This window comes from Epinephelus fuscoguttatus, linkage group LG1 (assembly GCF_011397635.1).
Source record: "Epinephelus fuscoguttatus linkage group LG1, E.fuscoguttatus.final_Chr_v1".
NCBI classification, from domain to species: Eukaryota; Metazoa; Chordata; class Actinopteri; order Perciformes; family Serranidae; genus Epinephelus; species Epinephelus fuscoguttatus.
This window is the reverse complement of record NC_064752.1, coordinates 41,156,911-41,171,764: the sequence shown is the minus strand read 5'-3', so window position 1 is coordinate 41,171,764 and position 14,854 is coordinate 41,156,911. Positions and strand designations below refer to the sequence as shown.

Sequence of the window (14,854 nt, the reverse complement as noted above, 5' to 3'; positions counted from 1 at the left end):
GGCAATGCTGACCTGTTTAGCCATCTTGCTGTCCGAGGCTGAGTCCTGCATGCCTGCTGCTGCCCCTTGCTGTCTGGGAGGACTCCTATCTTGCACTCTTCCCCTTTCGACTCAGGGCCTGCCTCTGTCGCTTCAGCAAAGTCACACCAACCTGAGGAGAGAAAAGAACACAGCAAATATTTTCAAATAGTGTCCCAACTGAGTCGAGCCTCTCTTCAAAATGTCAAAAGCATTAATGCATGCTTTCTTTCAGCATCAAAAGAGCTGAGATGACAGAAGGAGCTGCAGCTGCAGACTGTGAAAAAATTCCGAACACGAATGCATTCACCCCAAAATAATAACAGCGCTGGCGCCAGGACTACAACTTCATTACAAATTCTGAAAGCTGTAGCTTGATACAACACAATTTCCACAGACATAATTCACCTTGCCGTCAAGGACATTTACTTTAATTATAAAATCCCTCACTGAGCCAGATAATGATCATCTATTTAAGCAAGACAAGCTCCTGCACTGAGATGACGATTAGAAAAAGAAATGAATTAGTGAATTAGGCCATGAGCGCTACTGTCAGTACTCATAGCTATCAACAGTGAATTCCTTCAGTCATAAAGGTGCTAAACCAAGAAACTGATAAGAGTGCTATCACTCATCCCTGAGTGGGTATGAATGCTTGTAATGCTCCAGTCTGTATCGCTCCACAGTGAAATGAACTATGTAAGTGCCTAAAATGCATATCTTAGTATTTTAGTATGTAGGCTCACGTCATAGTGTTGTCTTTGATTTGTCTAATAAAAGAAATGTTTGGGCTGTATCAACACAAAGACATTAAATATAATGTTACAGTGTAGCGCAGGCATTTGAGTTATGTGCTTTTGTTTCATTATTCTTCAAGTGATGTTTTTCCCTTTCTATGCAGCCATTTCCCCACAGCTTAACTCATCGACTTCTACTTCACTTTGTCAATTTCTACATTCTCCTCGAAATGAGTTGGAATTTGTTGCCTTCAGTTGAAGGTTACAGGTGTGGGTGGACTGAACAATAACAACAGCTGAAGTGAAAATAGAGAGCCGCTGCATTGTCAGTTTGAAGAGGTGTGTACTGTAAGCACATCTAAACAGAGGGGGGCTAACAACAACGATCTTAAGGATACGGAGGAAATTATTTGCGACTTTTCACATAGACTAGACTAGTGAGGAGAAATCTTCACTTTTTTTTTCTCATCAACAAATGATCATTTACTTTCATACCAGGTAACAGTGACATATTCACCATACACAGGCTGTTCTCATGCACTGTTCATATGTACAGTATACCTACGAAAAGTAACATACCACAATTCATATAACCCATGTAATCATGAGCCAGCAATTCATGTATAATTCACATAATGAGGAAGGCTGCGATCACACAACCGATGATCTGACAAGAGTAAAAAAGATAGAAGTACAAATGAGCAGAAGTCCATGTAAGGAGATAGGTTGGTGGATGGGTCAAACAAACACAGGATTTTCCCCAAGGAGACCAGTGTTTGATTTAGTTATTTAAAGGTGCGTCATCACCATTATTTTTGCTAAACTTAATCTATGTTATGTTAAAGCTATAGCGCGTAACTTCTACATGTCCGTAAATGTCTGTTTCACCCAAGCCACTACTAGAGGAGATGACACAATGCTGATTAAGCCGATCGGCTCCTCTAACATCTCGCAGTATTTTTCAATATATATCATTTTTAGTGTACTCTGTGTACATAGAAGTGCCGACTTATTTGTTGTAATAACGCATTATCCGCTGGGAGGCGACAGAAGTTGCACACTATAGCTTTAAGTATGTAACTTTATATTACGTTCATAACGTGTAGGGTTGGGATCCGGATCCGGTTCTTTTTTGGAACCGGGTCCAAAGTTCCGGTTCCAGAACCGGTTCCATCACATTTGGCGTAACGGTTCCTGCAAATGGTTCCTAGATTGTAAAAGAACGTCACGTGCATTTCCATTAGAGTGCGGCACGGGCAGCATATTCCAGCGAGGGGAAAGGGAGAAATATAACAAAATAAGATAAATTAGGAAAACCTGTCTCCCTCTTTTATTTTATTTTCAGCGTTTAATCAAGGCAGAGGCTGGCGGCAGGAGGTCCGCTTCCAGCGAGGGGAGCAGTAGAAACAGACAGCACTGTGTGTGTGTTCTGTTCAGGTGTTGTCACATAAATAACAGTGGCCAAGCATGAATGCATATAAGTATTTTTTATTACATTGCTGCGGTTAATTTGAGGTAATAGTGTTACTGTAGAAATCAGAGAATCACTTTTTGTTATGTATTCTCAGGGAGATGATACAAGCTCTAAATCTGAAATACACACCACACACAAATGTGTATTTTCATCTAACTGTACTGTGCAACAGTTACAATAAAGTTTTTGTATTTGTATGGTTGCATTTGTGTTTATTATATACTTGTTTAAGTATAGCAAGTATAATGAATATAATGTAGGAATCGGACCGTTACAAAGGAATCGGTAAGGAATCGGAATCGTTAAAATCCTAATGAGTCCCAACCCTAATAATGTGACAACGCCATTGATGGGACGCTAATTCATTAGCTATCATACCGGCTGTTGTTTAAGAATATGTTGCAATACATTATGTTTGCAATAGTTTTCCATTCTATGGACATTTTTATACATATATATTTTTCATATGTTTATTTGCTTTATTTGCTGAGAGTTAGATAAGAAGATTGATACATCTCTCATATCTGTCCGGTAAATATGACACCACAGTCAGGAGATGGTTAGCTTAGCTTAACACAAAGAATGGAAATGGGTGGAGACAGCTAGCTTGTCTCTGTCCAAAGTCCATCTAACCTCTTAATTGCACTAATGAACATATTATATGTTTACTGACAACAGCAATAACATTGTAGACCCTTCACTTATTGCCCGTTTATGGATTTTATATTTCAGACTGTTCCAATGTACTATTTGTACACATACCAATGAAAAGTAGTGCACCACAATTCGTATATATCCCACTTAATCATGATCCAGAAATTCTTGTATAACCATCGTAACTGGGAAAGCTGCACACGTGACCAACGCACTAACAGGAGTAAACACAGAAGAAGTCCGTGTACGTAGGAAGATGGTGCACAGATCACACAACACAAGACTTTCCAACACACGACTTTCCCCAAGGAGACCGGTGTTCAGAACAATGTGAGACCAAATGAATATTCAGTTATTTTAAGGTATGTTGTCACCATGTTTCTTTTCCCAGACCTAACCAAAGTAACTTAACTTGCCTGTACCTAACTTACGTAACATAACATAAAGTACATGACATCATTCCTGGGCACTAATTTGTTAGACATCACATGACCTGTTGTATAAGGATATGTTGTGTATTTTTGCTGCATACTGTATAATGATTTTAAGGTGCAGTGTATAGGATTTAGTAGCATCTAGTGGTGAAGTTGCAAATTGCAACCAACAAAATTTCCTTTTCCTAATCCCATGTGTAAAGAAACTACACCTTCAGGTAATTAGATACAAGAACGGTCCTATCTAGAGCCAGCATTTGGTTTGTCCATTGTGGGGTACTGTAGAAATAATATGATAGACTCAATGAGAGAGGACCTGCTCCATATGTAGATATGATGGGTTCATTTTAAGTTAATGAAACCACAGAGATTCTTAGTGTAATATGATTATTAACTAATGAAAACATAGTTATGAATATTATACTCCATTTCTGCCAACAGATCCTCCTGAATCCTACACACTGCACCTTTAAGCACTGTCCTCTTCCATACATTGATGTAAATGTCTGCAGATTTATTCTGTTACTAATAAAAGACTTGAGTTGTGTTGAAGGATTGGAGCCCCTTTCATGCCAGATTTCGTTTGCAGAGCTTAGAAAAGCCAACGTTGTAGAAGTATTTTGTTCTCAATGGAGTTTTATGTAATAATTTATATTATTCTCTGACAAGCCTTGTTTCAGCCCCACAACTGTAGATTTAATGTCTTATAAGCCCACGTGGGCCTGGTACTTTAATGTGTATGAGACAAAAATAAAAATCATATTGTGTGTATTGCATTGTCATCTACTAAGGAGAAATTGGCTTCTCTGCCTCGCCCACAATGGATTTCTCCCTGAATGTCAGTGGAAAGTGGTGAATTAAAACGGAAGCCTCTGTGATTCTGAAGACATAAAAACCATTCAGTGTGAGTGATACTGATAGTTGACAATTTAAACTCCACCGTGGGGATGATATTGTCCATTGTTGGCCACTTATTTAAGAGCAAAAGAAAAAGAAGCTGCACATCATCCCCCAAAATATTAGGTGCCCTGTGGATAGATTTGTTTGTGACCCAGGGTGGATCTTTTTTCTATTCACTCAGTGTACTCCCCACCAGATGAAAAAGATGTTCATGACCCTGAAACATGTTCCTACATGACCTTTTATAAACGGAAGACAGGGCACCTAATGAATGAACATCCTCAGTGGGATCTGCTCAGCACATCATATAGGAATAATGCCTGTGTATTATAGAGTTCCCCAGACAATACTCTAGCACCTTGTATTCAATGCAGTCTCTGTATGACCCTGGAGGTCTCTCTGCCCCACGAGCAGCAAATCACATCAACATACTGCAGCTAGGGGTTACAGGCGATCATGGCTGACGACTGATGCAGGAACCAGCCGGTTCACACTGGATCAGAGAAGAGACAACCCCCCTCCGACTTCCAACCAGAGAAGGTCTTGACATATTACACGTGGTTAAATGAGTGTGAAACCCTCCCAACTCACTCCTCCTCCTCCTCCCCCTCCTCCTCCACTGCTGTGCTATCACAACCCTCCCATTACTTACAATCACAGAGATTTGACAGAAATGAATTCCTCTCCTTGGGGAAAAAAGTGAAGCGTGGGGTGGTATGTCCACTCAGGGCCTCATTTTACCCTCGCTGTCTGATCCAGCAGGGCGCTGAGCTTCAAGTTGCTAAATCAATTTTCCCTTACTGGCTGAATCATGGATACGACTGCCAAGTAAACTCCCTGATTGGAGAGGAAAAATTCCATCGGGTACTGTGTTCTGATGGCGAAGGAGGCAAACACTCAGAGCCGCCATGTCCTTCTGTTATCGCGTTCGCCTCCCAGTCCGATTCAGTCAAGCTGAAAATAACGAGCGTCTCCCCTGTGTGCGTTACAGGTGCGCACTTCCTCATTCTGTCCAAGTCAAACAGACGCTGACATCCCCCCTCACTTAACATCCATCTGGGCAACATGACAAGATGCATTCATCTACAGCTGTCTGTGTGAATTTACCTGTCTCAGCTGGGCTGCTTTCGAAGCAACAAATAATCTGAAAACAGCCCGTCTAACCATTTCTGTTCCCCACTGTGGACATTTTTCACTTCTGTTCTCAACACAACGAACATACAGCCAACCGTGACGAGTTTTCTAACCGTACCCAAATCGATAGTTACTGTTGCTTTGAAGTGGTCGTAAAAGATTTGTACAATACGTGTCAGCCAGTAATGAAAAAGCCCTTTGAGGATACACGTTGACAAAATTGAGAATACAAATCACATAATCCAAAGTTAGTTTGTGGTAAATGGGGTGCCTTATTGAGACATCTTCTCATGAAATCAGATTAATTGCCAAATTAATACAGATTGGTGTCATAGCGCGAGGCACTAGAGCCCTGCAAATCCATTAATTTCCTGTACCAGACCATTACCCACAATCACCTCTGTCAACCCAGCGACCGAGACCTCTGCAGAGAAGAAGAAAGCACCTAACAGTGCGGGAATACACCGCATGTTACCTTTGTTGTACATTGTGTGCAGTTCACTCACAATGTCTGTCTTTGATATCTGCCATCAGTAATAATGATTCATCACAGAGAAAAGCACATTGTTTCCTTGGAGGGTTATGAAACACTATTCTTCCCTAACAAGCGCAGCCTCTTCCCTTGTTTCTCCTGCTTCTTTCTCTCCATTCTCATCAGAGGTAAGCTTTAATCTAAGCGAGGCAAGCAGAGGGAGCACGCATGTCTGTGGAAGACTACTGGCTCAGCTCCGAGATACAGTTACCATGGTAACAGCATAGAGTACTTGTTTTTTTCACACCCGCTCGCCTCTCTTCAGAGGAGTGACAGAGAAACAGAAAGACAAACTGAACAAGGAGGGGAGATGAGAGGCCAAAAGATGAGGCGTCCAGAAAGACAGAGGGATCAAGGATAAACAGAAAAGATAAGAAATGACAAGAGGGAGGAAACAAGCTGACGTGGCACTGCGACTCAAAGGAAATGTCAAACAGCCTCCCCTCTGGTTAGTGGTGGAAGGGCTGCATCCAGCTGCACACAGGGACGGATGGGGAGCTTGAAGGAGAGATGCAGGCCACTGCTGCTAACCTCCCTCTATCACCCACCAGCAAACATACCCAGCTCCTCATCTGAGCCCTGAAAGGCACAGTCAGCACTATTTGGCCGATACACAACTCTAATTCCATTGTACAGTCCACGGTCTTAATCACATTTATCCATTAGCATGCATCAAGTCCACAATGCAGTCAAGTAATCACAAAGAGCTGCACTGGCAAAAGAGGAAGACACGACACAAAAGCTTTACAATGCATCCCTTCACTAGCTATTTGCATGTGGGTTCAATTGTTGCTGCAGCTACAGCTGTCATCAGTGACTGAAATGTTCCTTCATACAGTATTAAATTCACACACAGTTTATTACAAGAAACATTCAAGTTTTCACCTTCCAGTTTAAGGTCAGATTTATGTTTAAAGTAAGTGAGGTGGGACAGAAGTGCTCTGGACAAGTGGTTGTAAATACTGTTAGGGGAAAGAGGAATGCATTCAGAGTGAGACAGCACTATTGACGAGTAAAAGTAAAAAGAATTTACAGTATTCCTGTTTGATGGTGAAGTGACAGTGATGATATACAGCATACTGAAAGTGATGTCTTGGATTACAGGACCAGAGAGTTAAAGTCCAGTCCCACTGTGGGGCTTGAGCTTGAATACAGTTGAAGAGCGTAAGAAGTTGTTGCAATTGTCCAGGGTTCCAGCATTACAACAGTTCCTGGTTGATTTTCATATGGTGGCAAAGGTACAAGCTGATGAAGGCCTTCGTAAAGACATGAGGCTAAAAGAAGCATGATTGGCACAAAACATTCACCCAACAGACTTCAAAGTCTATTGTATGCCCTACTAATAGTAAGCTCAAGCAAATGGTTATTTTTTTGTAGCTACCTGATAGTACTGGGTCAATTTTGGATAAATTGAGCGAAAAATGGTACAAGGATTTGTTCCCAATTCCCAAAACAAAGCATTTGGCATTGTTATGGTCCGGCTCCAAGACCATCACAAATAAGGAAACACATGGGGAGTTACATAAAAATAAGTAATTTATTTTCACAAAAATTCAAGAATAAACAATATAACCAAGTATTACTCCATTAAACAGAAGAAACTGGCAAGAAAACACTCTGCCAGGTCAACTCAAGATAATGCAAACTAAACTGTACAAAAACTCAAGTAAATGCAATCAACGCAACATGGTGCCAGGGGGAAAAAGAAGAGGCACAAAGTTCCCAGGAGGGCGGGTTTTCAAGGGCTGGAGACAGTGGCCAGCTGCCTCCAACCATGACCAATCAAGCCACCAGCACTCTGAAACAAAAGAACATTAACAACACCAACACCAAACCCTAGTGGAGGCCCTGGGGCCGTCACAGCATCAATACCAATCTGATGTAGTGCAGCCACTCTAGAGGCTCTGTGAGGCTGTACTGGAGCTAAATGCTAAGATGTTAAAACGCTTTAGCGGGTACAATGTTAACCATTTTCACCATCTTTTTTTTAGCATGCTTGCATGCTGACATTTTTCTAACTACCACTAATCACAAAGTAGAACTGAAGCTGATGAGACAGCCAGCAGGTATCTGGTCATAAACAAAAATATGGGTGGTTTTGAACTGATGATAGTATGTCACAGGGATACCCAAAGTAGGAAACAATTAATTGAATTGAAACTGAAATTGCAATGTAATGCACCACAATTTTCAAACCACAGAAGCTACAACACTTTTTTTTAAATTCTGCACTCTGCAATCTAACCAACCAGACGGCTGGAAACACCTGGTCCAGTGGGCTTCATGTGCACACATGCTGCCATACGCTTCACGTGACACAGACTACTGCATGTGAGTAAGAGCAGAATAAGAACAACCTGTAAAATGCCAATTCAATGCTGGCTCTAAAGTGAGCATCAACGTCCCATGAATTGCCTGGAACAGTGGTGATGGGCCGGCCAGAAGTGGGTCAGAGGTCAATTTTGAGTGGACCTCAAGTGACTCATAAAAGTTTATAAAAATAAAGTACAGAGTACAGTGAGTTTCCGGCACAGAGCTTTTACTCTGAGGTGCCATTTCCTGCTGCAGAGTGAGTGACTGGACAGCTACCTGACAAAAAAGGCAAACTAGTTCAATGACATGGCCAAAAGCAAGTATGATTCTTAATATTAAACTGTGTGGATCTGAACTAATGACAAAGGAGAAACCTGGACCCTGTGGCTGGACCAGTTGTGAACCACTGGTCTAGAAGCTTAAGTATGAACGGTTTACAAAATGTTTACAATTAGACTTGGAGTTATGTTTAGAGTTAAAGAGCCATAGTTCGGGGTTGAAACTTGTTCTTTTTCAAATTTATGCGCTTGAGCTTGTGTGATTTGTTTCTGTAACTGACTGGAGATCACTAAGATTCATATTTATTGTTCATATATTAATGTTCACACAGGCCTGCTGCTCTGCAGTGCTTTGTTGTTCTTTATTTCAGATTTCATTTAAGTCAAGTCATAATGATTATATTACATAATTACCAGGCATGAAATTAGAATATTCTACTGTGATTAAATGTGTTTAAAATTTAAAAGCTACACAAAGATATGTTATTCATGTCGGTTTATGCATCAGTTCATCTCATTTCATTGTAACACATGGGCCTGGCCGGCATGAAAGAGCTGTTTATGTTGACTGTATTCAATATTGTGTTTGTCATATTGTAGAGTGATTTATTGCTTAAAGGCCATTCCACTGGAATGTTGCTGGGCAACAGCTTGGGTACATGTTTACTTCCTGTCAGCTGAAGTCATTCACAAACAGTGAACAGCATTCCAATGTGAAATACAAAGGGACCATTTAGAACATATGTTGTATAATTTGAAAGGGTCTATAACTAATAACACAAGAGATGGTACAGAAGTTAAGGGAAAAACCCATAATCAGTCGCAATTGCAGTATTAGTTTGAAAAACTACAGTACGATTATTTCCCCATGTTGTTCAGCCCAACTGTGCTAATATTTCACACTAAACCACATTTTTTAAGCTAATGGTGACACTAGAGGAAAAGTCAGTGGATCACAGATGGAAATTATTTAACATACTTCCATAACCAGCATCTTCTCCCACAACTCTATACCATAGGCCTCACATGACTTTATGTATCAAGTGTTTCTTTCTTTCCTTTTTGTCCATATAAGTTCAGTGAGCATCTGCCACTGTACTGGGCAGTGAAATTGGAACACCTCATCATGCTCATGCTGTCAGCAAGTTTGGCTCTTCCTCCTAGAAAGCAGCGGTGCTCCTGTCTGGCGTGTCTTGGCCCCTCTGATCCACGGCACACTGCAACGTGTCAGCGACAGTTCATACAGTCGCTCAGAGAGAAGGATGGGAGGCTCAAGGACACTGCTCTCATTCACCAACATCACACATAGGGCCCGTCATACACACTGACAACTAAAGTGTAACACTGATGGAAGCCACACAGGCATCGCCCAGAGCAGTTTTTTACAAAGCACTGTGCATTAAGGGATGCAGTGTCTTTTTCCACTCTAGTGGTATTCTTTCCAAAGACAACGATGCAGCCCTAAAGCGGGGTTTACACTCTGCTTTGAAGCAACACCACACGTACAGCTTAGGCTGCACAGACACGTACCCTACGCCATAGCCTATGCCGTAGCCTGACGTGCACCTCCCAAGAAATGTACATGTCACATGGCAATGCAGACCACCTGTTTATTTTTGGAAACTGAAAACTATTCCCAACATGGGAAACAAATGTTTTATTTTAGTTTACTTCTCAGATAAAAAAAACAATACATTGTGTAGACAATAAAGCCCTCACAAAATAACACTGTAAGTTTCCTGTGTGATTTTACTGATAAAGATAGAGGAAAAGTCCACTTGCTTCCTCGGACCACTCAAAGCACTACATGTCACATTTACCCATTCACACACACATTCACACACTGGTGGTCGAGGCTACCATACATGGGGCACCTGCTACTCAGTAGCCATTCACACATACTCATACATCAATGTGATAGCCATCGAGAGCAATTTAGGGTTCAGAATCTTGCCCACTTTGACATGTGGGGGATCAAACCGCTCTACCTCCTGATCCACAGCCAACCCATGTTGTATATGTGGGAAAAATGTGTGTAGTATGGGACAACTGTTTTGTACGTGAAACATTATAATAGAGCTGCATTTTGTAACGTTACCTTTGTTAAATATTACCCTAACCCTACCTTCATATAGAGTATAGGAAAACTCTGCTAGCTGTTAGACTAATTTATGCAGTGTAAAATATCCTAGGATTAAGCTAATAACATTAGCATGTTATATTTGTGGGGAAAACATGTCCAGCAAAAGACAACTGTTTTGTCTGTGAACCTTGTCAATTATGATGAAGCCAGATTTTGTATGTTTGTTTACTATTGTCACTATCAAGGCACAGTTGATGCATAATAGTTGAATTGTTCAAACTTTACTGCTCTTCACAGAAGCTCTCCACAGTCAAATAGAAACCACACCACCAACTAGTGTTTTGGTGCAATTACCAAATGAAGCAGACACATCAGCGCACAAGTAAATACTCACATGGGTATGCCACTATTGTAGGCTACGGCATAGGCTTTGCACAGAGCCTGTATCAGCTTTTAACACCTCTTGAGCTGGAGAGCCCTCTCATTAAGGCCCTTTCAGACACAAAATAACAATGGCAACAATGCGCTCTGACATCCATTATTTCCAATGGCTTGTACCACACCATGACAGCTTTTCACTGCCTCAAGCAAAGCGTGTGCACAGCAAAGTGCACCACTCACACCACTCATGCCAAAAATTCTAGGTAGAACTTTGGCTGTATGATAAACATGGTTTAAGTTTGTTCTATGGCTCAGGAAGCGTTCCCCTTCAATAGCTCTACGGAACTATTAAAGTTTCCTTTCTGAGGTAAAATATAATTTCCTTATTTTTTTCAATGCTGGCAACAACAAAATGATGCAAAGTTTTGAAAACCACTTTTTGCTCTGTCCCCTGTGACTTCCCCAAACACCAAATCAGATATGAGCTGAACCCAACGGCGAGTGCAGCCCAAATCGTGTTGTGTCTAATGAAACTTTTACTTTGTTTAGTGTCCTGAGTGAGCCTCAACAAATAATGACAGATGAGGCCTGAGCGGAAAGACTGAGGCTAAAGTAAAGTACAAGCACAACAACTGCATGACTTTTCAAGTTTCACATTCCTGCAGTACGCCTGGAATCAACCCCAGAGGAAAAAAAAAGACCAAGTTTCCTCACTGCAGCTGTAGTAATAACACGTGCTCACCTTCCTCTCAGCGGACCAGATATCTGAATGCAAAGCAGAACAAAGTTTGGCAAAATTAAAGGTGCTCACTCTCAGATGAATATCAACACACACAGTCGCAGACGGAGGGCAGAATTACCGAGAGCCAGCGGCGGGCTCGGTATAAATTGCTGCGGAGACATCATTCTGTCACAGTGCATCTAATGGAAGCTGACCTTTCTCATGCTGTGCTGGAGACCACTGGTGCATGCACGAGGAGGGACGTCTCACCGCTGACGGATCTGTCCCTGAAGCTGCCAGACGCCATGCACCGCAGGGACTACAAATGCAAAGTTTTTTCCCCTCAAGCTTCTCCTATCATCCCCTTCTCACAGCTGATACTGTGATAAATGAGTAAAAGTAACGTCGCTGAGGGGAAATAGAACAGTTTGAGAGCATGCTACTGGGAGATTACAGCAGGGAAATGAGGACATGGGTGTGGGAGCACATGGGTGGTTGTACAGGCATCATCATGAACCTCGGGGGCAGGGAGACACATGGTGGCAAGACAAATCTTGTTGGCTTGTAAGCGCTCTGTCAAAGCTGTTCTAAGTTCTTAGAACCATAAATGTGACACAGAGATCTATGCTACTTAAAGGCGTAATGCCCTTTTAGCGCTTGTTTCTGAGACATTCCCTTTTGTCTCTTGTGAGTGTTCAGGCTACAATAGTCAAAGTCTCTTCCCAACAAGTCTTCCAGCAGTTTTTGTTTTTCTCTCACCACCCACTTTATGTCTGATGTCTGAATAATTATTATTTCATGGCAAGGACTCATATTGTCTTCACCAAATAGGAATAATTATTTTGTTCTTACAATGAAAAATACAGTTTGTTCCACTTTTATCGCATCAGATGCATACAATATGTTGCGTCATTTAATCTTAACTCTAACACTTAGGGATGCGAGCACACGCGCCTCCTGTTTTATCAGTTCCTGTCAAAAAGTGCTGTCACATTCTCAAAGGCTAGTGTGTAATTGTCTCGGCGTGAAGCCTCCGCCGTGCTCCACTTAATGAGAGACTGTCACAATGGTTGCACTACCCATAGCAGATTCTCCACCACTATAATCTATGAGCGGGGAATAATTTCCTGTAGCTTTAAGAACCACAATTACAGATGAGGGTTTTTTTTGTTTGTTTGGGTTTTTTTTGGTAAAGTGCTGATGACAAAAAAACAACAAACAGGTCAGTGCCATCTCAGTAATGTTGCATTCATTTTAGTGTCTGGATGAAACTGTACTTGTAGCGTTTTTACTGTTTAGTGTAGTAGAGTTAAAGATCATTTAATCATGAAAAAAGATTGTTATGTAGGGATGCTTATGCTTATCCCCCAATTTGATACTATCACAATACATGGGTGCTGATTACAATTTATTGCCATTTTTGTTTACTTTTTTAACACAAGACCATGGGAAAAAGTTGCATCATGCAGGTTGGTTTCCAAAACCAATGCACATCACACATTAGTCCATCTTTATGACTTTTATTTCAGCTGCATCATATACTACATAGAAAAGCGGTAGATAAACTAATAACTTTTAACACTTTGTAATCTTTCCCTGTAAAAAGTGTTATATTATATCAACTTCACTCCCTTCCTCCTTTACTTAACAAAATGTGCATTATATGATCAATAGAATGCATACATGCAGTTCTGTCAATTTGTACTAGTAGTGGTATAAATAAATAAATGTCAATGTTTAGGATTAAGCAGGGTCATCATTCAGTATCTTTATGACCTGAGGGTAGAAGCTCTTCCTGAGCCTCTCAGTGCTGGCCTGGGGTAACCAGTATCTTCTTTCCAGTCTCAACAGGGTGAAAAGGCAGTTTTCCAGGTAGCTGGGATCTTTAACATACTTACGTATAAAAATACACTTTTCAAAGTAAAGGTGCTGTATGTAACTCAAGAGAAAGATGAGTCTCATTTCCAGGTCATCAAATAGGCTATGGACCACCATTTATTCATTTTCTTTTTTTTAATAGTGAAAACATTTCATTGCAGAGCTACATGCAGTGCATGGAACATTATCAGACTGCAAATGAGACAACTAGCTAACTAGCTAGTACCACAGTCCCTCCCCTGCTGGGAGAATATTCGCAGACAGGAGAGTGAGCAGAAGCTCCGGAGGCAAAGCTTCAGTGGCAGCTGTAGGAACTTGATTTCAGCAGCCCCATACCCTAACACGGGGCTGGGTCTAATCTGTGTAACTGCAGCAACAGAAAGTTTGCTGATCTGGCAGGGAGTTCGCACTGGGCTGGTTGAAGGCAAGAGAAGGTGTCCTCAGACCGTCAGCCATTTTTTGCTGTCTTGCCCCTGCTAAAAGGAAACTCACAATACTTGAGTAAGTTGAGATGTCAGTATTAATGCTGTACACAACTAAACAGATTCTGAGACAACATGCTGTTTGTTCTCCATTAGATGAGGCGAGTTGCTTGTGCCGCAGTTCAAGTCACGCTGTCAATGAATCCACATCTCTCGACAATTTCAAACAGGACTCGTCTGATGACCCAAACTGCTTGAAGTTTTGCCTCAGCAAGGCACACACAGTTAGTCTCACCCTCATTTTCCCTTTCCCTTTGAAGAAATACGCAAACACACACACATCCTCCCACGCAACACTCTCTAACTTTCCCTTTGATTTCACTTTCTGCATTAGGTCTATATTAATTTATTTTTCTTTTTGTTCTCATGTATACATGTTGTATTTACTTTCACGCTTTTTTTCCAGTTTTGTATTCTTCAGCTGTGATGTGTTTACATGCCTCTGGTTTGTCTTCTCGCTCCTACATTGTTTACTGTACTTTGTCATTGTGTTTATTTCATGCAGAATAAATCAACTGCCTTCCAATGAATTTGAAAGCAGGCAACGCTTGAAGGCGTATTTGTTGACAGCACAGGACGCCAATATGCCCCTTTCAGACATGCACCTGTGATAAAATTGGACTCAATGGGCTTATGTCTGAATAATGTGTGAATTACTTTTACGTAAAAGTCACAAAACCAATCTTCCTAGGAGGTCATAAACACTCCCAATACTGCATAAATAAGGCTAACTGATGCATTGATTAGATCAAATAAGCCAAACAAAATCTGCCATGGTTTACCCTTTATGTGTGCACTGAACTTTGTGCTGCTGTAGCCTTTACATTAAACCTGA

At 41.2% G+C, this 14,854-nt stretch overlaps 1 protein-coding gene across 2 annotated transcripts in view; it reads right to left on the bottom strand.

Annotated features, from left to right (window-relative positions):
• The window catches only part of LOC125886649 (band 4.1-like protein 1), a 111,691-nt gene that overhangs the window by 50,394 nt on the left and 46,443 nt on the right, over nucleotides 1–14,854 (bottom strand). For both annotated transcript variants that reach the window (XM_049573004.1, XM_049573005.1), the window contains exon 2: nucleotides 13–151. In XM_049573004.1, the coding sequence (XP_049428961.1) occupies nucleotides 13–51 (39 nt within the window). In that variant the 5' untranslated portion in view covers nucleotides 52–151. The remainder of the gene's footprint in view (nucleotides 1–12; nucleotides 152–14,854) is intronic.